This window comes from Thunnus thynnus, chromosome 12, assembly GCF_963924715.1.
Source record: "Thunnus thynnus chromosome 12, fThuThy2.1, whole genome shotgun sequence".
Classification (NCBI taxonomy): Eukaryota; Metazoa; Chordata; class Actinopteri; order Scombriformes; family Scombridae; genus Thunnus; species Thunnus thynnus.
In genome coordinates this window covers 9,409,979-9,433,059 of record NC_089528.1, presented here as the reverse complement: position 1 = coordinate 9,433,059, position 23,081 = coordinate 9,409,979, and the positions used below count along the sequence as shown (strand labels likewise).

At 41.7% G+C, this 23,081-nt stretch overlaps 1 protein-coding gene across 1 annotated transcript in view; it reads left to right on the top strand.

The window, feature by feature from the left end:
* The window catches only part of LOC137193495 (complement component C8 beta chain-like), a 50,641-nt gene that overhangs the window by 1,148 nt on the left and 26,412 nt on the right, over positions 1-23,081 (top strand). The window contains exon 2 of the mRNA XM_067604710.1: positions 16,367-16,982. Coding sequence (XP_067460811.1) covers positions 16,913-16,982 — 70 coding nt within the window. The 5' untranslated portion in view covers positions 16,367-16,912. The remainder of the gene's footprint in view (positions 1-16,366; positions 16,983-23,081) is intronic.

Genomic DNA, 23,081 nt, shown 5'->3' with positions numbered 1-23,081 from the left:
GGATGGATGGTTGGATGGGAGCGCACAGCGCAGCGCAGCGGCACCGGTCTGACCGACAGAGTCTGCCTCAGTCTGTGCATACAGGCCTGCACACGAGTCCTCTGTTTAGCATTCAAGTTCATGGGTCATTTTGGGCAGAGAAACAATCCTGTTAATTGTGGAAGCGTCCAAGCCGGGGATGGGGGGTGGAGGGGGGTGGGGCAGAAGTCATTGCCGACTTCTGGGCAGCCAAAGATGGGCGTGCAGTTGCGCCCATCTTTGGATTTTCCCGATGAAAGATGTTTGGATATGAGGAGCCAATGATGCTCTTTTTTGCATAGTTACACTTGGATGGAACTTTTAATAGTCTGGCATAGTTTTCGTGTAATCAGATTGGTCCCATTAATAAGCCAGAAGCCAACCATTTGACCTCCTTCTGTCAGCGTATAAAATATTCATATTAACAAGTGATCTAATCTTTTTTTAGCCTTGTTTTTTTAATACAAGTGAATCACTTTGTTACAAGTCTATTCTTGAACAAATTCTGAAGTAATGATAGGCGACAACTGGAGTGATTTACATTGTTCCACTTCCATGATTTCCCTATTGGTTTTTAACCTCTCAAAGCCCAAACCCCCCTCGGGTAAAACTGAAGATGAGCCAAAATGACCAGTTCAAATGCACAATTCAGTATCGGACCATATGTCTATCATGATGCCCTGTGGTTTCTGCTTGAATGCTCATTAAGAGAAGGCCTACATGTGAAATGGCCTTGACTATTGTTGTGGAAAAAGCAGTAACAAAACTGCTAGCAGCTATAAAGCAGGCTGCTGGTGAGAATATGTAGCCCACCTACATCTTGTCAACTCGAATGACCACAAGTCGTGTTTATGTTGTGGCTCGGCGGGATATAAGGAAAGGTCAGCGGTAGCATTATGACATCTGTGCCAAAGTTCATTGGCGACTTCTGCCAATCGTCCAAACTGCCTTTAGTAATCTCCTTACAGTGGATGTTCTGCAACAGATCCTAAGCTGCGCCCACTGGCTCGATTGTAGGACACATGTGTTGCACACATACACACACATCCAGTACAATTTCCAGTTGTCATCCCAAGACAGTTCTTTGCAGCCCAGTGTGAGTTGTGAGGCTTAAGATGGAGCTGAACAAAACACTAGAGAGCATTAGCTTCCCCAGTAAGGACTTCGTTGTTGGGTCTCCCAGTGGAATCAAGACACTTAATTTAGCTTCTGACAGCAGAAGCAGAGAGTGGATATGGGAGCTATATCTTATCCGATTAAGACCATAATGCCTTTCCCCTTTTTGCAATTATTGTAAAATGGTGAAAGTGGTTCGGAAATTTCCTTTTCATGTTATCTCAGCACAACAACAACGGCTCAGGGACTACATTTTCAGCTGGTTGTTATTTTGCACTCAGCTTGTATCACCCATTTGCTGTAGTGTTGCTTCTTGCCTTTTGTCTTGCTGAAAGCCTGGTGTATTATCACATTTGTTGTTTCTCTTCAGATTGCAAAGGCATTACCTCAACTTGAACTCCCTTAAGATTTCCCAACTACCCTGAGATAATGCATCTAACGAACAGGGGGTTACACTGACATTCATGTGGTGTTTCAGCATTAGACACACGATTGCTGGAGTGGGCTGAATCTTTTATAAAAGTAGTTTTAATGAGCTTGCAAGATCGTGTCTGAGTTCTCATTTTGCTGGTGGCCTTATCACATCGAGTCTATTCATTAATGAAGATATGGCCTCAGGCAGAGGCAGGTCAGAGGTGATCCTCTGTTGCCTCCGTTTGAACAAAAGGGGAGATTGCTCAGATAGCGGTGCATTGTAGAATACTGAATGATGCACATGTCCCATTGGGAGTGTAATCAACATGACAGGTGCATCGCAAGTTGAGAGTGCAATGGGAGGGTAGTGGAAACCGAATGTGTCAGGAGCAAAGACACAAACTACAAGCTGAGAAAGTAGCTCAAGAAAAAGAACTCAAGTCATTCACGTGGGTAGTTTAACATCTTCTGGAAGCAGAGGCAGCGTGCACGAAAACATAACATTTAGCCTCGAACAGGACGTTTGGAAACTGTAATGGAAACAACACTCACTTATTACTGAGACTCTCACTGAACTGATTTTGCAAAATATGAAACCTGAAATTGGAAAGTGTTTAAATGAGCATTTCCTTTCCAACATGTTTGGTTGGATCTGTTTCAGTAATAAAACTGGAAATAGGCCCACACTTTTACAACCCCCACAGAATGTAGGATATTATCTTGCACATTACACTAAAATATTTTGTCACTTCATAATGAGGCTGTAAACTGTATTTATCTACATCTAGTTACATATGAATTCATTAAATTTGTTCTAATATCCATTTAGACGTTATGCAACTAAAACAGGAAAAGTGTTTATCAAAGTGCAATTCAATTATTATTCAATTAAATTTTAGAAATCAGGTCACTAATTGTTGCTAATGGCAGTCAAGGCTTATTGTATTTAATATTTCAAGTCTATTCAGATGCAATTTAGTCAAAGATATATGTGCAATTCTGCAAAAACAACTGTCAAGCACCATTGACTTCAAGTGTTTCCCACAGTCACGTCCCTTATCGCACGGATGCTGTTGAGTTGACAGTGAGGCGGTGACCCCAACACTATAGAGTGTTACTGGAATCAAATGGGGCAGTGAATTGCCAGCCCATCACACAATTATTTCCATTGTGTAGAGCTGGGTGGCTAGTAATCCTTGTGCTCTGGCCTGTAACATCTGGTGAGTGAGTGAAGTGTTCAGTGTGAAGCCAGCAGTGTCAGACTGCCTCCCATTTTCAGCCAGAGCAGCCGTCACTGCCCGCTTCACTTCCAGAGGACTGGGCATCTTCAATGCATCAATGACACCAGCCATCACAAGGGACATGTAGCATGCCAAACCAATGATTCATTAGGACTCAATTAGCTGGGAGGCATGGGGCGCCCTGCCATATGCCTCGAGGTTCTTCGACAATCTGTACCCACTCCTTACTACTGTACTCTCAACTGTCTTTGGCACTGTACAGACTGTACGTGTACGTCTGCTGCATCAGTGCTGTACAGTAGCAGCTCAGGACTGCAGTCTACTGCTTTTCACAGAGCTGTCTTCTTTGTACTATTAAAACAAGTCAGTAGTGGAGATTTAGCGGCTCGGTCTCTAGCCACCCAGTTTCTGAGCTGGAAATGAGTCACAATGACCTTCAGCTCAACTCATGTAGCGCCAGTTGGCACCGTATGAAATACTCATCCATCTACTGAAGTATGAGGCTGTGGAGCTCCAGATACTGTAAATCTTAGGAGGTAAGAAAGGCCCCGCTCAATATCGACTTTGCTTCGCTTGCCAAGAGGCGGCGTGTGCTGCCGACAAGATCTATCCATCCTCAAATCTAGTTTGTCTTCTTATCTGTGCCAAGGTAAAAGACCCCCTCACCCCATCCGCCATCCCCCTCTCCCAATCAAGCTCTTCCACAACCTGAAATTAATGAAATTAGATTGGAGCAGAGAATAGAACAAGGGCAAGAAACACACCAAGCTCCAGATTTCTGATACAGATATCTGATGTAACGTGACGTATTCTCAAATTAAACTGAATATGTGGGAAGTAGGTATTGTTTCGAGAGGGATTTGATGAAATTGTTTAGGGATTTAATTGGATTCCTAAAAAGTGGGCATGGTTTAGCAGGCAGGAGTCCTTGGAGAATCCAGAGAGTTGTAGAAGACTGTTGGCCTCCACCCACATCTCCCTCATCTGTGTTGTTAGATCAGGATGTGGAGGATGAGGAAGAAATGAATAAATTAGACCATAACCATGGTCTTTTGGAAAGGCAAACAATGTTTTTGCCAATTGACATTCAAACACACACCACTGATGTTTGAAATCTGCCAGCTACAACGACCCACAAGCTAACAAGTCAAGTGCAGTTATATGATGTGATGGCTTAGCTGGTAGCCCCAAGTCACATTTGATTGGATAAATATATGCATATGCCCCCGAGTTCAGGATGAGTCATCAAATATATTTAAGCATTTAACAGGAAGAGAAAAGAGCGGAATTTTGATATACACTGCGCAAAAAATCACATAAATGTTACATGTATCTAGAGATAACACAACAATTAATGTAAGAACACAGGGCCGAACAGCTCAGACCAAATGCTAGCCATGCTATCAGCTCTGTCAGGCTGTACTTACCCACAGCAGTGCTTTGAGTTAAATGCTAATGTCAGCATGCTAACTGGACAGTGACAATGCTAACATCATGATGTTTAGTAAGTACAGTATATTGTTGACCATGTTCACCATCTCAGTTTAGCATGTTAGCATGCTAACATACAGCTGAGGCTGATAGGAATGTCATTAGTTTGACATTTGATCATAAATTAAAGTATTGGTCAAATTAAAGTTTTGACCTGAAGATCGTGCTAAATGAAAAGTCTGGGGTTTAAAGTTTTTGCAGTTCATCCTCTGGAGACCATGAATGCCTGTACCAAATTTCATGGTAATCTGTCTAATGTTTGTCGAGATATTTCAATAACAGGCAAAGATGTAGTCCCACTGGTGGTGCTAGAGGAAAAGTCAGTGGTTCACCAAAATCTTTAGAATTCATCCTCGTGGGACCTTTGATATATGTAGCAAATTTCATGACAATCCGTCCAATAGTTATCACGATATTTCACTCTGAACCACAGACATCAACCTTGTGGTGGCACTACTGTAGAGGCAGAGTTGGGGATCACCAAAGCCTGTAACATTCCCCCTCTGGACACCATGAATGTTTGTGCAAAATTTCAAGGCAATCCATCCAAATAGTTGTTGAGTTATTTCAGTCTGGGTGGTGGACCGACTGACCTGTATTTATTTGTTTTAAGTGAGCGACTTCAAAAAATGGAAAAAGCAAAGCATTTCTTTGTAAATTAAATGCGTATCTTTTAATTAATGCCAGGAGCGGGAGAGGAGCCAGAGAAGGAAATCAGTCAAGTTAGAGAGGCTCTGCCCCAGTTGTAGGCACGTGCAACCACCCAACTGCACTCCTCCAGCGTTTTCACCGCATTACCCAGAAACGCTACGTTCGTGTGACCCAATTTATCAGCCTCTCCTCCCCATTCATCTGCTTTCACAGATGCACTACAGGAGGCTCCATAAGCAGCAGAGCATTCATCACCTCTGAGTAGTGAGGTCCTTCGGTTGCATCCCGTTGGCCCGTTCTACAACCTTATTCCCCACAGGCGGGACAGCAGCTCCATATGTGGCTGATGATTATAATAGTGTGGCAGGCTGGCAGCAGCAGGCATTACATTAGCTGAAATGCATTTGTGCGTGCATTTGTGTTTGTGTTCTATAAAATGTAATCCAATATAAGCTTAGCAGGGTTTTTCTTCCACTGACAGTCAATCTAAATATTGTATCTGCCACATCTCCTTACCGCAGTACTTTTTCAACCCCCTGGAGGTAATTGAGATGTTTAGTTCAGCCTAGAGGAGCTATCAAACCCAATTCTCATATGATTTCATATCCTCTGATCCATGTTTTTTCTCATTGAGCATGGTGTATCTTCTGTTTCTATCATTTACAGATGTGAGTAATCAAATATAAGATGATACAGTTTATTCACTCTCACACAACTGAAGGATTTCCTCCATGACAAGTCTGTAGAATATTCTAATTTCTACATGAGATAAAGTTAAGGTTTGCTTATCTATGACAGATGAGTGAACCCAAAGAGGTTGCATGCGAAATGTGTCATCTGCTTCAAAAAAGAGATAAAATAGACCACAGTTTCTAGATATTTCGGATGCAGTGATACTTAAACTTCTGCAAACATTAAATTATATTTAATTTACTACGCAGTTTGCATTTATAGGTCATTAGACATAGGTTTGATACCCCAACCGTCTCTCATACAAATTATGTCTGTATACTATAGACTACTACTCATGTTTAAACAGCAAATATATCATGAAAGAAACATAATGCTGCCAGAATAATGTTTTTTATCAACATGATGAGCAAACATACTGTATCTGCAAAGGGTTCACTGACAATATATTAATATACATGAGCTTTTCATGTATATACATATAATGAAAAGATCAAAGCTGACTTGAAAAAAGGAGACAGGATGAGTTGACTTTTTTAACATGTAACAGAAACCACTCTTTCCCTAACCCAGTACCTTTGTTGCTACACCATCTATCCAAACCACCTCTCTATGAGTTGTGTGTGGTGCAAAACCATAAACCACTTTCTTCACTGAAAAAAATGTTGCCACTTATAATCATGTTTGGCAAAACAAATATATAATAGCAGTACATGAATGTAATATATAGAAGACAGGGTTGCTCATCCACTTGTTTGCTGATTTAGCCAGAGATGGGAAAAGAGCAGAAGTAAAAAGAAACTGGTGAATTTTTTAAAGATCCTCTCCAGATATGTTTAAAGATGTATATAAAATACTCTACTTTGAATAATAATTTGTGTCTGATATGGTTTTTCTACAAAAAAAGTTTAATTATCTTGTTAAAATCCTTAAAATGACATTTACTTTTTCTCCCTCATTAAAAAATCCAGAATCTATAAATATGCAAGTAATATTTATTTTAGAAGTTTAACTGTTGGACACAAGATGTCTCTTACTCCACTATTAAGTTCCCTCTCAGTGTACAGTCTTGTGTAAGTTGAAAATTGGACCACAGTTGGCTTCCAAACTAGTTGTGATGTCACAAGTCATGCACACAGGCCCACTACTTCAATTTTCAATGAGCACAGAGAAACTTTGAGCAGATGAATGTGAAATCAGCCTTCTAGTGTCAAAATCTGCACATAAATCATTCAGCACAGTGATGCTCAAACATTCAACTGTAGGAACAAGAAGAAAAAGACATTTTTGAGTGGAGGAGAACTTAAAATGTATCTTGTCTACAAAATGAATCAAATTGAAGAAAAATTAACCCCGAGCAGGGCTGTGGGGAATGGGGCAAAAATAGACTATGGCCCCTTATTGAGTCCTCAAATTCTCACACTTTCTGGGCAATGTGTATGTGCTAGGTAATATTTTTTTGGGGTAATTTGACTGTATGAAAAAATATTCAAAATTATGCAGTATGTAAGTACAATATAAACTAAACTGGATGTTAACCTCTCTACAAAACGGGCTCTTGACACACAGTGAACCTGGCATGGTCAGGTTCCCTTAAGGTCTGGAGCTTCAGGGCAGGTGCCCACTTTGACCGGTTGGTAATCCAGCCTTAATTGTTCCTGAGTCACAAGCAGCTCTCAAAGGGAGCCGGCCCTCAGACTGACCTTCACGGAGGAAACCATACATTTCTGGATTTGGTCTGTGAATGCATCATCATTATCATTCATTTATTCATGTCATTATCACAAAAGGGATGAGGGAGGGCTATATTTAACTCAACTAATCTATAGAATCTGGCATGTAAGTAAAACGCTGGATGAATATTTAACCTTTAATGGCTGATGACATTTGATTTTCCTAAACGTCTGCTCTGGCTGAGTAATTGCAGTTGTTCTAATTTGGAACTTTGTACCTTTTTTAATTAAATGGAGATCTCCCTTGCAGCGGCGCCTGCAGGGAGCAGATTCTGTATTTTTTTGATGTGGAGTTGCACCAAGCGGCAAGCATCTGGCACAGCGACGGCGGTCAGCATGACGCCTACTGACGAGACCCTTTAGATCGCTTCTCATCAGAACATCACAGTTGGAGACTACCCTGATGTTTTGCTCTAATCAGCCATCAAGTGTCATATTCAGAGGCTTCACTCCTGCTCTCATACGGTCTCTGCTTGGGTTTATACGAAACAACACGAACAACTCGAGGAGAAACTCCTCAGAGACACAACGGTGGCAGCCCTTGTGTGTGTCTGCGATCTGTGTGAGATCTTGACCTTGCGATGCCTTTGTAATAAGAGGCAGGCGAATATTTCACTTATCATTAGCGGCATGATTAGCTGCCAATGGGCTGTGCCTGGCGTGGTTTAATCCTCCCGGTCTCCAGAGTGTGATAACATATGAGATGACAACAGTTTCACACCCAGTTTCACACCTCCCGCGGTTCCATACGTAGCAGCAACCTAATCACTCATGTGAGATTAATGAGAGACGTTGAGGTGTGGTGGGAGATTCACTAATTACACCCGCACATACTGTATTGTAGTCAGGGGAATAGATAGTTTGTGTGTGTGTGGGTTGTGTAAGCTTCTTTTAAAGTACAGTTTTACGAGGTACCTGTTACTTCACAGCGGGAGAGGTAGAGCTACAACAAAGGTGCCCTCAAGAGAAACACAGCAGAGAAAAGAAGAAATAGTTAAAAGTACCTTGTGGAAATGATGATATCTAAAGTACATCTGCAAAAACAAAATCTCATCACTGAAAAATACCACTAATTGGGACGTTAACAAGAGTTGGTAGAGTTGTAATTTACTTGAAAAAAAAAAAAGGGATTTCTTTCTGTGCTTTGAACAGCTCCCTGCGAGAAACTAGTGGAGTCATGAAAGCAAACCAAATAACCCATCTGAGTTATCACAGCACAAAGTGTCAACATGCTAAGTTTCCTTTGTATGTAATGTCAGTCACTCCTAGATTTTCTCTCAGGCATCTTTCTGTCAGACGCTGCAGTCTGGAAGGAAACCCAAAACCAAATGAGAAGTTTTCCTAGTGGAGGAAATATGTTTCATAGAAGAAGAGGGATTCGTAAGATCTGAATTGTTTACAACCTTGACAAATAAATGAGTAAAGAAGAAGATAATCAGTTTTTACTCTGATACACAAACATGTTTGGGCCTTAGGGACTGTACGAATATTACTGAAGTGGGGAAGGCAGCTGAACCATTTAGATTAATCTTTAAAAGAGCGAGGCCTTACCCAATTTTATTAAAAAATTCAATGAATGGTTCCCTTGACTGCAAAAAGTAAAAAATATTAGTGTTAACAGTGTCATGATTGAAAGTATGCCACTGTTAGTGTTTACAATCGGTGTAACTTGTTTGATTATGAAAACTTCAGAATTTTAGACTTAATACGTTAAAGGTAGAGTCAGCGATTCTAATCCAATACACTTTTTGTCAAATTCAGTGAATATCTCCTAGCTGTCTGTTCTGTGTGTGCACTGAAAAAAAATCCAGTGTACATACACAGTCCTGGCTCTGTAAATGGACATATACAGTGGCTCGGAGTGAGCCAAACAACACTACTCCAGCCAATCAGCAGCAGGGAGTGTTCACGCTTGTTCACAGGACAGGGTGAAGTCATCAGAGCAGCTGTCTGTGTGAGGACATGACTGTCTCCTGTCTCCAGCACCCATTGAATGGTGGGGAGGGCTGGTGAACTCGAGAGAGAGAGAGAGAGAGGCTGTGGCCAATTGATATAGAAGCCGTTTTCTCACAGAACTGATATGCTTCCATTTTATTAAATCTATCAATCCACACTGAATCCCAGACAGTCTCACAGAGACCCCCTGCATTTTTTTACACTCCGAGTCTGTATCTGTTGCATTTAGTGAAGTGTAATCTGAGCAGGCAACTGTTCCAATCACAAATATCCCACTGTATATGTGTTTTGAACTTATTAACCGTATCAATGAATCAATAAATACAAACACTGTTCATTTCTTCCTGTGGAGCTGACATACAAATGATTTTGGTTCAGTAAATTTCTGCTGTCAGTCAGCCTGGTGAAGGCAGTTTGTCCTCTCAGCTGCCCAGGAGCTGCAGCCGACAGACGTCTGCTTCTGTGGACAGGGACGCTGAACGCAGGTCCAGTGAGAAGTGGGGAGGCTGCAGAGAGGTGTATGGATTGTAACAGAACAGAAGAGACTCTACAGGTGACGAATCGCTCTGGATTCCACCATATTTCTCTTTTGGTCGTTGCCTTGGTAATGTGCATCCATGTAATGGGGGGCGGAGCTTCTGAAGGAGCAGGAAGGGAAGAGTGTATTTGTTTAGGTGTTTAGATCAAATATCAACAATCTTTCTCCAGAATGACTGACTCTACCTTTAATGGGACAAGAATTTCACAATATCTACTAAATTGCAAATTAGATTTTAAGGTAAACATAAAATATTGCATTAAATAAACATTCCAGCTACTCTGCTCTATTTTTGAACCAATAGCTGCTGAATAAACACTTATCACCAGACAGCAGCTCTGTGCAGCTCAAGGGAAGGCTGAAATACATTATAAATCTGGGATGAGAGAAATTAAAAAGACCCTCTCTGCTCCTTCAAAAAATTTAGACTACAATCCCCTCAGCAAAAAGAAAAAATACCTCTCTTTTTTGTTCCCTCCACCCTAATAATTCATACAATCCCTTAGTCAAATCACAACTTAGGTTTGACTTTAGTTTGTCCAAAATATGTCACACTGCTCCTTCATTTACATTAAGTGAAACTACTCAGGAACATTGTGTGTGTAGTGTGTCACATCATGACAACATCGATAAGACAGTGTGACAGCAGAGAAAGATTCCTGTTTTTGAAATGGCTGTTTGGCGCTTCCTCTTAGCTTCATTAATGCTGTCTCACAGACTGCGCGTAATGTTTTTGAGCGCGGCGGTTTTGATCATGGCAACTTTTATCTTGACTGCACTGGATCTCTTGTTGTTGTTTAATAGTCACATTGCACGTCCGCCACGCTGCTGAATTAAATTTGTGTCTGTTAAAGACATGAATACAGTCAGGACAACAAACAGTGAAACAGTTACTCACATTTGAATTTTTAAAAAGTGTCTGCTTGTATATCTTAATTATATCCATGACCCATGCGCAATTAAAGAGGACACCTTTTGGCTATTTATTTAGTTCAAAGAGAACACAGAGGGAGGAAAAAACGACTAATTGTCTCATTAATTACTCTCCCCACGAAGTAATGACCAAACCAAGGTATCCACAGTTCTTTTGTTACTCACAAAAGAAAGCAGGGGTGGGGGTGGCAGCAAAATAAAACATGCTTCAACCTCTTTTCACAAATAGGCATTATGTTTGCAAGAGAGGGAGACAAAGAAAAGGAGGGCAGAGGAGAACAGGGGTGGGAGGGAGAGAAAAAAAAGAGGAAGATAGAAATGAAAGGTGTTGGAGAGTTGAAAAAAAGAAAAAGGATAGCGAAATTAAAAATGATAACAGAGCAGATCAAAAAGAGAGGAAAGGGAGGAGAAAACATTGGCTGTTAGGTAACAGGGTGTTTGTCCAGGCCTTCTGGAGCCTGCCCAGTTCTCTCTCCCACCGAACGTGGTAAATAGCCTGTTTTAACACACTGTTCAGACACTGAGACACAGCACAACAACAAACCAAATCAACAGTGAATTAAAGACTCCTCGGGGAAGCTACATAGTAACATCAGAGGAGGTGTTTTGGAGAGCCAGATCTACCAATTAACTGTTCTGAGAAGGGTCCAAGAGTCTCGCGCCGGCTAAGTTTCCAGACCTGCTGTATGCGGTAGGTGGAATAAGATGAATAGAAGAGAAGATGTAGTGTGGCCTGTTTTTGTGCTATTGTTTACTGTCACCATAGGGAGCTAGTGACACATTATTAGCCTGGATTTGTCTGTTATAAAGACAGAGGCAGCCTGAGAAATGCAAACTTTAAAAATAAACCCCATTAATATTTGTATCTTGAGACCTCCGCTGTGTGAGCGCGAGTGGAATTGTTCATTTATGTCATGTCTCTGACTTGAAGAGACCACCCCCCCTCACACACACATACACACCCTCATCCCTTCTTCGCTCTTCTCCCATCTAAATTGGACCCAGTTATCCTGCAGCTGAGCTGGTAAAAAGGATAATGCAGGAGCACTCCAGAGGGCAGCTCCTGACTGCCCTCTGCGTAGCCGTGCCCGGCCGTGCTGGAGCCACGCCTAACTGAGTGCACAGCTCCAAGGCCTATACTGACATAAATCTGCACTGCAAAGCAACTGTGTGGCAACACTTATTTAGTTTACCAGCTGTAGCTGCTGAACCCGAAGCAATGAGGCCTCTCTTTCCCTCAGAAAGTAAATGAGAACGCTTCAAATGCCCAAACTGAATTTTTGTATGTGTTTTCTTCACCCTGCCTCCCTGCTCACACACTTGACTGTTCCATCGTCAGAGGCCCTCCATCTTGTCAGAATGAGGTGAACTAATGGGCCATGGCTGAACAGCCTGAGCTCAGAGGCTATCAGTTCCCCCTGGAAGGCCAGGAAGGCAGAGGAGGAGGAGAAAAAAGGAGAGGTTCTCCTATTCATTGGCTACAATATTTCAGTTTTGCCTCAGATAATTCTTTGCAGAAATCAAAAGGAATGGTTTTGTTTATGGTACTATGTTAATATAGAATAGTTGTCCCCAATTCTGCTTCCATTTTATCATAATGTTATTCACATTCAAAGAAAGCATGGTAATTTGCTCAATTTCATCACTGACTGTCATTAAGGTTTCCTCTCTAGCTCTGATGCTTCTAACATCCTTTGGTTTTTATTCACGCTAGCGATGTGGCGATGGATGGCAGAGTCAGTCTGCTGGCTGGTTGGTAGAGTTGGACCTCCTTAGTCCAGACTGAAATATCTCAACAAATATTGGATGAGAAATCCATCCAACAGACACTTCTAGGCTCCAGAATACATTCACATTAGTGTTTTTTACTGAAATGTCTCGACAACATTTGGATGTGCCTAAGAGCCTGGCAGACTCTTGTTACTGTACATTTACATATTTCTTATGCCTCTTATAGCTTGCTATGGCTGTGTGTGAGATGATTAACCCACTGAATCATATGGTCAGAAGTGTTAATAGATTGCAGCTTTACCCCAAAGACCCATATGCCAGTCAGCCACTAGCTAGTCAGGAATCTAATTAGTCCAACAAAAGCAAATTAACCTTATCTTAGATTCAAGGGCTATCAGCCACTTGTAAGGCCACATGAGAGACCTTATAGTTGATTGTGAGGCCGCGATAAGAGCGGATGTAGAAGAGAATAAAAGGTCTAACCCTGGGAAAATATAGCATTTCACAACAACACAGATTAAAGGCTTTATGTATGGAGTAGATAAAGCAGTTGTTGGTGGGCCTTTGTTGCCATCGGTGACACAAGGTAACACAGCAGGGCTATTCAGAGGAGCTTTGCTAGGCCAGGTTGTGACAGTTGTGTCCCAGTCCATAAGCTGGGGGGCATTTTGTAACAAAGATGACCAGCGCAAGGTGCCAAAGCCGGTCTGTCGAACAAACGTTCCACCAGCTCTGGGCCATGCCAGCCTTGGCCAGGAAGCGATAGAGATGGTCCTGGGGACGGGGCCTCCCTGCTCCTCACCAGTCACAAGCAAGCTGGAAAGCACAGACTGCGCCTTCCGTCGGGACCGCAGTGAATGGAGGTGTAATTGGCCATATCCAGTGATAGATGACTGTTCAACCTTTGTTACTCGTCGGTGGCAGGATGCACAGAGGCTTGTCTCACTATATGAGGTTGATTGTGCAGTCTATTAAACACCAGTCTCATGAGGAAACGTTACTTACTTGAATGCAGGAGCTTAAAAGAATCTCAAGAATGATCTAATTTGAGAATCAACTCATGTTCTGTGATTGCACATTATATTTCTGAGATGGTAAACATGATTGGATATCTCATTATACTTAGTGAATCATTTTCATCCATGGAGACGGCTATAAAGATAGAACTCAATATAATTGATGGAAATTACAAGGTTTTGTCTCGCCAACATAAATCAAAGAACAAAATCATAGTTTTATTTTAAATAAATAAAAAACTCATGTCATTTCAAGCTAATTCCCTATTATATGGTTTGTGCATTAATTAAATAGTTATAAAGAATTGAAAACAGTAACAACATATTACTGTGTATGTTATTTTTGATCATGATGCCAGTTTATAGTGTTACTGGAGTGTTTTGATTTACCTGTACTTCAACTCTCTAAAGGATGTAGGCTTCTGACAAACTGATCAAAATGGCAAAGACAGAATGGTTTCTCTTCACAACAAAGATTCAGATCACATCTCATCCCAATGCACCAAAGCTGCATGACAAGATATATGTACCTGCATGGTGCCCAGGGGGTCTAGTTCGCCTTGTGAAGGTATACGCTCAAACTCCTCTCCTGAAGAATCAATGGCTTGCATGATTGATGTGCTTAATGTTAAGGGAGAGAGAGTTGCCATACATCAGGTTTTCTCACAGCATGCCTGTTTTTGTTCAATAATCCGGTTACGGGGTAAAGATTCTGACGCAAGCAGGAAACAAACATCTTCAGAGATGATTTGTGAAATACTGGCAGACAGGCAGACAGAGACAGAGACAAAGACAGCAGTGGGTTGATGGAGGGAAATAAAAGAAATGCAAGCAGAAATGAAATTGACTTCCCTCAAGGAAGTTTTTCTTTGCACTTGAGAGAGGTTGTACTAAAATGAACAAATTAATAAATAAAGGGTGGCTTTTGTCAAGGGCTTTTGACATCCCCTAACAGTTACAGAGTAGCTGGAGAAATGAGTGATGCTCGTTAACTCTGACCCAAATCATAAGAGACACTGGGAGCTGTTAAAACACGGAGCAGATTGTGGAGTCTGGGTGACCTAGATAGCATTGGTTTTGAAAAGCAGCCGTACATCACATTAAATCGCTCTTCCGTCAAATACAATGAGGCATATCTCCCTCGTTGGTAATGAAAATTACATTCTGATAAGGTTCTTTGTGACATGGAAAATACCTCTCCCATTACTCCAAGGCTACATCTGAGACGTACTTATGGGGAGACTGCCCCTTCCCCTGGACCTGGGTGACATTATCTGCCTCATGAGCACACATGAGGGGTGACACATGGTCTAGACAACCATGCACAAGGAGAACTGTCGGTGATGAGGCAACCACAATGACCTGTTGTTCAAGGAAATGAAATGTGTCTTAGCATCACAGCTCATTTTGGAATAATGGGAGGGTTGAAAGACTCGTCTGCAGGAAAAGCAGGAGGCAGACACGGCTGTGGAGTGACTATTTCATTTGTTCTACGTATACATATATAACAGAAATGTCCATCTCGAAGAGTTGCTTCACCCAAATTACAGAAGAAAAACATTTTCTCACCGACATATAATGGAAGCCATGTAGCCCCATTTGTGACCTCAGCACTCCCCATATTATTCTGTAATTCTGCAGCAGTGGCAGCGCAGTATGGGAATGGGAATACAGTATTTAAACATTGGTTTCCCACCAGGCAATCATTTTATCATTCTGTGCAGATACCTGTGGGATCAAAAATATACCTTTGAGGATACAACCTGCTCTTGAATAAAATAATAATTTGGATATTTCTCCTATGGTTTGCCTAAGTGTACACCTCACTGTATGTGACCAAACTTATGTAGTGTCGAGGTCACCAGTGGAGCTACTAGCCGAACAGCTGCCACACTAATGCAATGGAGATGAATGAAATTCCATTTTTGGTGCTGAAAAAATGAAGTCAAGTGTGAAAATATGCTTTTTGAAATCTGAGTGACACTTTAATAAGTCATGTCCTTAAATCTTTTCTGCCTTACATCAGAAACAGTTTAAAGAAGAGGCAAATTGTTGAAAGAATGCAGAGTATAAACGTGAAGTATTTTTAAAATACATTCAAAAATGATACTCAGATGACGTTCCTTTTACCTACATTCTCACTCACTCTCATCACAAACGCTCACAATGTCAGACAATGTCACACAGGATAATGTGTGCCCACTGCTCGATGTGGAGCAGCTCTATTCAGGCCAGGGTAGGCTGAAGGCCTCCTTTTCCACAATGGCCCGTCACCATGCCAACAGAAGCGGTGCCAACCACAGTGCCAGCTTGGCACGGCCCCCGTGTTAGCAGTGTATGATTCAAGGGCATTAAAGCACAATGTGGGGGGTTCCAGTTTATAGACAACTGTGCCAGGATTCCCACCACAGTTTGCTTTGAAACAGCCTGTCATTCATCGCTCTCTGCTACTTCCCCTCCTCTCGTGCTGTTGGCCTGAGCAAGAAGCGTTAACAATCCATCTTCTGAAAATTTGCTTTGCATGCACAGAAGCACTGGTCATGCTTTAATGTGCTATATTTACTCACAAGCAGTACATAAAACAAGAGAATCAAATATTTCACCACAGGTCTCCTTCAAGGGTGGGCGCTGAACAGTAAGTGTTTGCTACACCCTCATTAAGGATTGATGATCCAGAAGAGATAATAACATCTTTGTTGATTTGTTAAATTGGTGCCTGCCATTTCTTATGTTAAATTAATCTTGTAATGAGTTATCAAGTGGCATGTGTTTGTGATTTTAATTTTTAACCATCGCCAGCTTAACATTAACTGTCATCTCTGTCTCCTCGCCTTGCAGTGCTCAGAGCAAGTGACTGTGATGGGCTGTCGGACTGCATCTGAAGTACTCCACCGAGGAATAATATCCACTCCTGACCTACACTGAAGAACAATATTTGATTCAATCAATGTTGCAGCCTCCCCTGGGGGGAATTACTCCTGAGCGATAGGTGGACCTTCAGAAAAGAGCAACAGTGGACCATGTGATACTTGACCTTCAGGGAGAGAACTCAGATGCACTCCAGAAGATGTCAAATCTGATCTGAAGCTGTTCTCGAGAGGATCACCAAGCTCATAACTCAGTCATCTTTTCACGTGTTGTTTAGCCATACTCAAACACCATGGGCCAGCAGTGACGGAGGGTACTTATCAATGCTGGATCTTCATTTATTGAGGAGGACAATAAATCTCACCATGGATTTGAAAGAGATTTTCTCCACTGTAGCGCGACTGTGAGAAAGACCAGAGTGGGGGAACTGGACACTGGGAGTTGGAGGATTAGCTAGTGTGCTGCTAACCCATGGTGGATCTGCTGTGAGCAGGATAAGGGACTCAGCAGTGGAGGATGTCAGCAGAGGCCGAGCTCCAGCCGGGTGTCAAAACCAGCCAACGAAAGGAGTCTAGGAGGATCAAAGGTATGTGAGATAATACTTACCAAAATCCCTCATCTCTGAGACAATAATTCATTAGTTCTACAACAATTCTTTAATGCAGGTGACAGTGGAAACGCATGTAAAATATTAGGTTCACATTGTGTCTATAATTGTGTGTATTGAGATAAAACCATGCTATCTAGCATAATGTTGAGTGAAAAGTACTCAAAATGCAACAAAGACATGGAGAAATGGAGTCAAGACAAAATGGGAAACTGGCAGGGTTTACTTTCCTGTGTTTGGCAGGCAGCGAACATAACTTAAAGCCATGTTTGGATGGAGCTAAATAACACTGGACTACATGAAGAGAGGCTTCACTCTGTCAAGCTCGCCGAGAGGCTCCCTGTCTCATCCCAGGGATCCAGATGTAGTAACAGCTATTCCGTGTAGCCCCAGGGTTTGGTAGTGGCATGATTTAGGTGTCATGGACAGGGTAATTCACACCCTGTCGCTTTGATGAACAGCATAAGTGATGTAATAGGACGAGGCATTCTTCGAACGTTCACTGGGAGATTGAAATGGGATTGAATTGGCTGAGAGGAGGAAAGAAGTGGAGATAGAGAGGTAGAAAGAGTGAGATTCAGAGGGAGGGGGGAAGGAAGTGAGCAAGAAGAGGATGCTTTCTCATTTGCCTTTCCCTCTCCTCATCCTCTTTTTTTTTTTTTTACTCATTTTTCCATCCATGAATAAAGCCACTCCAGCTAGTCCAGTAAATCTGGCTACTGCGAGCTAGCTGTAACAAGGCCGCGGGGCCAGGTCCTCTGTGGCTGTTTCACTGGCTCTGTCGGCTTGCTCAGATAAATGGCTGGGCTGGAGGAGGGCCCATCGATTTGAGCTAAGTGGAGGGGGGAGAGCAGAGCGAGGGGACTATTACACACGTGGCCATGCGGCTCATAGGAGAGGGCTATCAGCACAGGCTATCAGCCCCTGACTTTACCATGTTAATCACATGTGCTGCAGGGACCATTGTCACAATCAGCAAAGATGCTATTTAGATCCATATAAATGGAAATGGGGCAACATAAATGAATGAAGACTGTCAGGCAGCACAGCTAGCGGTGGTTGTGAGCAGGCTGGGGCCAGGTGAAGGACACTATCGAGGATCAAGTTGATGATATATATTTAGGCAAAGCACCATCTATATTCATGAGGTTAATCTGTTTTCTATATTTGTCTTCTTGTGAAATTTGTTTCGTCTTTTTTTCATATTTTCTGACCTCCCTACCGTGTTTGTTACAGTTAAGCCACCACTTCTACTGAAGATATAAATCTATAAAAATGCATCACAAATATACAGCTTCACTTCTTAAAAAGACTGAGAAAATTTCTAAAACAGCAGTGGAACAGCAGTAGTTTTCAGGATTGAATAGTGCATTTGTTGGGGAATAATTTAAGCTGTAGATTAATACACATTTTGCACCTTAGTGAATATTCACCAACCTGACTGGCATATGTGGAACTGTCTCACAGTAAACCATGTCCATGTTCCTTGTAATGGACATGAACATGTCACCCCGTGCAACAGTGTAGCTCATTTATGTGTGTTAACGTACTAATTAATTACTCAACAGCAGTAATACAGTAATACTGTTACAAAAGGCTAATAGTTACATTACTTTGTTAGTCAGCCCAGCTTTCTCACACCAAAGGTGTCACATCTTCTGTATTTAAAGGAAAGGTTTGACAGTTTGAGAAATATGCTTTGAATTAGATTGGTAAGTGTCCATATGCTAAATATGAGCCGGGAGACTTTGATTAGCTTAGCTAAGCATAAATACTAGAAGCAGGGGGAAACAGAAAGCTCACTAATTAACACGTTATTTTATTGGTTTAATCTCTTGAAAACTGATGTTTTGGTTGTGAAGTTGTGGTTTCACAGGGAATCATATGCTGGAGCAAAGCTAACTGTCTCCTACCTTTAGCTTCACATTTCATCTAACTCTTAGCAGGAAAGGAAAAAGCATATTTTCCAAAATGTCAAACTATTCCTTTTAAACTACAGGTACAAATAGAAGATGACACTCGTGGCTGAACAAAAAGCAAGCCTAACAATGCAGTTTGCATGTAATTACTCACCATCAACAGCTAGCTTAGCCCCAGTGACTGCAGGCAGCACTCCAGAAGTCGCAGGGTTTACACACCCTCCAACTGTAGATTGTAGGCTTACTAGTGGCCAACTAGTATCTAACACAAAGATATAACATGTAAATAAGACAACTTTCTTACCAGAAGGCGTATCTCATCTTTTTGGTGGAGGCTAGCCACCTCCAGCCCATGAGCCTAGCTGTCCACTGAACGCACAGAAATGACTTTCAACCTTTTCCTTGGAAGACAGTGAACACACCAACCCATAAAAAGTTGAAGTAAGCAGGCATTAAGTAGGGAAAGGATAGGTGTTACTAATAACATTAAAGAGGACCTATTATGCTCATTTCAACTCTAATTTTTTATTTTTGGACTCCACCAGAGTAGCTCTGCATGATTCAAAGTTAAAAAAAAACTCCTTATTTATCTTATACTGGCCGTTTATGCAGCCCCTCAATATACAGTTTCTCTTACGCTTCGTTTTAGCTCCTGTCTCTTTAAGGCCCCCCTCCCGATGAGCCCACTCTGTTCTGATTGGCCAGCTGTATGTATCAAACTTATCTAACTTTACCGTCATTGCAAACTAAACATTTCCTGTTTTACTGCTTCAAATTAAAAGCTTTTAAATGACTAACTAACGGGAGACTTTCATTGTGAAGAATTTACAGGAAGTAAAAATGTGTTCCTCACTGACTTAGCAGAGCTTTGTTAGCAGTGCTAAAAAACGGTCAAAACAACAACATATGGAACTATTTGTAGCTATTTGTTCAGTGGATCAGTTAGAAATAACGCATGGAGGAAGAGTACAAGCAGAAACAGCCATAGTGAGGATGATGTTTTATGAAGAGCTGCAGACGTGGCTTGGTGTAACTACTGCGGAGCAGCGAACTCGCGCGCTGTGCACGTAGCAGATGTCCATATAAAGAAATCTGTCACGAACTCACGTCAGCTCGGGCTGAAAGTAGAAAAAAACGTTTGAAACCGAGCGTTCAGAGCAGTCTGAAGCTGCTGCTTTCTGCTCACAGGGATTACTGCTATATACGTTTACCTCGTTATCTGACACGTCGGCCACTTTTAACGTTAGCATCCGACATTGTGACATTATGTCTGAAAATAAGGAAAAGCATAATACGTCCCCTTTAATGATGGCTCTGTGTCCCAGTAAGTCACAAGCCAGCAAGCACAATACCAGGACCTGAAACTGAAACAGCTAAATAGAGTCCAGCCTTCATTAATTTGATTATTTACACCTGTGCTTTTCCTACTGTGACAAGTCAAAACGTCTTCCGAAAAAGTCCAGTGTAATTATGAAATTTCAAATTGTCATTCTTTAAACTACTGCAGTAATTAATCACATTACTACACTTTACTGTGCATCATGTCAGTACAATACATTCATTGTTGGTTTTGGTCTTTTCATTGGATTTGTTGACAATAAGAAAATGCTGAATATCTTCAGTCTTACCTTTAATGTGTGCTGTGCTTATGTTTTACATATTGCAACATAATTCTTTTAAATGGTGCATTTCAGAGTATAAAAGAAGATTTACATAAAATAGAAACCAACCCTAATATTAAGGGGAGATAATGGACACACCACCTTGTATTTTTGTTTAAGGGATATCATTACATTTCCAATCGTCATTCCTTTCAAAACCATTCGAAAAAACAAACCTCACTGCAGCAAACTCTGACTGCCACGGTAAAGCTAAAGCTCCCCTCTACCCATCGACAGAATTGCTTTACATGCGTGACTTTACTCTATCTCCATAGCAACTGTTGCTCTCCCACTGTAATCTGTGCACAAAAAAATGATTCATTTTAAAAAGAGAGACAAGGAATGGAGGACAGAGAGACATTAAGAGAGAAAGATGGAGAGACAGTAAACAGACAGAGAGAGACAGAGGGAGGCAAACAGCAGATTAAATCACCAGTCACCTCTCATACTGAATGTATGACATTGGAAAGATTATAAGAGGCTGTGCAAATACTAACCATTTCACCCTATTCAAACACAATTTCCCACATTTGACCAAATCATTTGCTGGCACACTTATCCAGCTGTTTCATCACACTTCTTCACTATCAATGTGATGAGAGCATTGTGGAGCCCCTACCTTAAAAAAACTGTCTTGCTCAATCACCACCCAGCACACATCAATACCTGCATGTAACTCTGCAGTGAGTCAATGGTCTATCCACTGCATTGACGATGTGCACAATACCCCTCATTAACTCCGTTAACTGCTTTAACGATCTGTCGTTTAACCAAAACCTCGATCTTGTGTTAAATGCCAAAGTTGGGTAGAGGAATTTTGTGTCATCAGTGTGAGTTAGACGAAGGCACAAGCGCTGCTGTTAATGTTTGTGAATGTGTGTCTGTGCGTTTGCTGAGGCTTATGAAAGTTATTTTGTGCACATGGAGGAGGCAGATGGCAGGGACAGATTTGCCTTCCGAATACATCCATTCTCCTCACTGCTGCTTAAAGCCCCCCTGCGCTGATAAGACATACCTAGTGCTTTCATTTGACAGATATCAAATGTCCCACGCAAAGATAATGGTTAATATTGTGTATTGCATGTCAGTAAAAAACACGGCTCAGTAGGCATATCTGTACCCTTTCATTATAGCTAAATGAATGGCCTGTGTGGCCTACTGGCAGACAGGGACATTGACAGAAACAGACAAGCAGACACGGATGCACACTCAGAGAAGTTCAAAGGTTAAGCTGCCTCGATGCCCGGATCCCCAACAAAAAGTTTCTTGTTGCCAAGTCCTTATATCTGGAGGGGCACTTCTGACTCTCCATCTGTTGCCATCTGTCCCTTCACTGTCCCCATTCTAGTGTGGCAAGGAGGAAGATGCAACACTGTGATCAGAGACGAGCCCTGAAACAGTATGAAGCAGGGCTCACAGTAATTGTTCTCTGCATGGTCCTGGTGCAGGGCCTGTGTTTCAGGTGGGTGATTGTAGCGTTTGGTTTGAAACCCTGTGATGTCCTGGCTCCAATTTTTAATATTATTTTTATTTTATCGCATTTTTGTCTTTATTAGAGCATTGTTAAAGGAGGGCAGCAGGAAAAATTGGTGGGAGAGACATGTGACAAAGGTCTCTGGCTGGATTCTAACCCTAGACACACAGACCTCAGACCACCAGGATTCCCAAATGGCAGGCATGTTGTGCCATGCGTAGGATACACTTGGACACAGACTAACAGTAGACAATACTTTAGGCAACCCTCTGTCAGACAAATTATGAGCAGCAGGCTTATGGGCAAGAATTATTGTGAGGACCATTCAACCTTGGGTAATTGTAAATCCAGAAAGCCAGAGGAATATTTGTCACCCCTTTTCACACACACATACACACACACACCTTCTTCCTTTCTCTTCTCCTTCCTTACAGTTTTTAACAACATGAAACAGCATGCCCCGCAGCTTTTTAGTTTTCAAATACAGCACACTCGCTTGTCTTGATCTGAACCCAGAGCACGTAGCACATGAGTTATGCCACTGTGTCAAGACTCTCATTCGGTATGCAAGGCCTACTTTTTTGAGGATCTGTGCATAAACCTCTAAATCTCTCCTGAAGTGTTATTAGGGGAAATGGCACGCTGTATGTAAAGAAACAAATGGCACAGAACATCTGGTTAAAGCTCATGTGAGAGAGCTGCACTGAATTGGACTGATCGTGTTTAAAATGCAACTGGAGCAGCATGCATTTTACATTACATTTCAGAGTGTATGAGTCAGTAAAATCAGGATGGAATGCATAATACTGTATGAATAGACCACAGTCGCTGTATGAAGGATGGTTTAAATCAAGTACAGCAATAATTACTGCAGACGTCCACCCTTCCTTGCATCTGTCCTGAAGGGTTTAAGCAACAGCACCTGCTGTAATCATGTATATATGTAGACATTGCCTCATGGCAATGTCTACAGTTCCTCTATTTAATGATTTCTCTACACGGTAGTTGTGTGCATGCCAGGCTG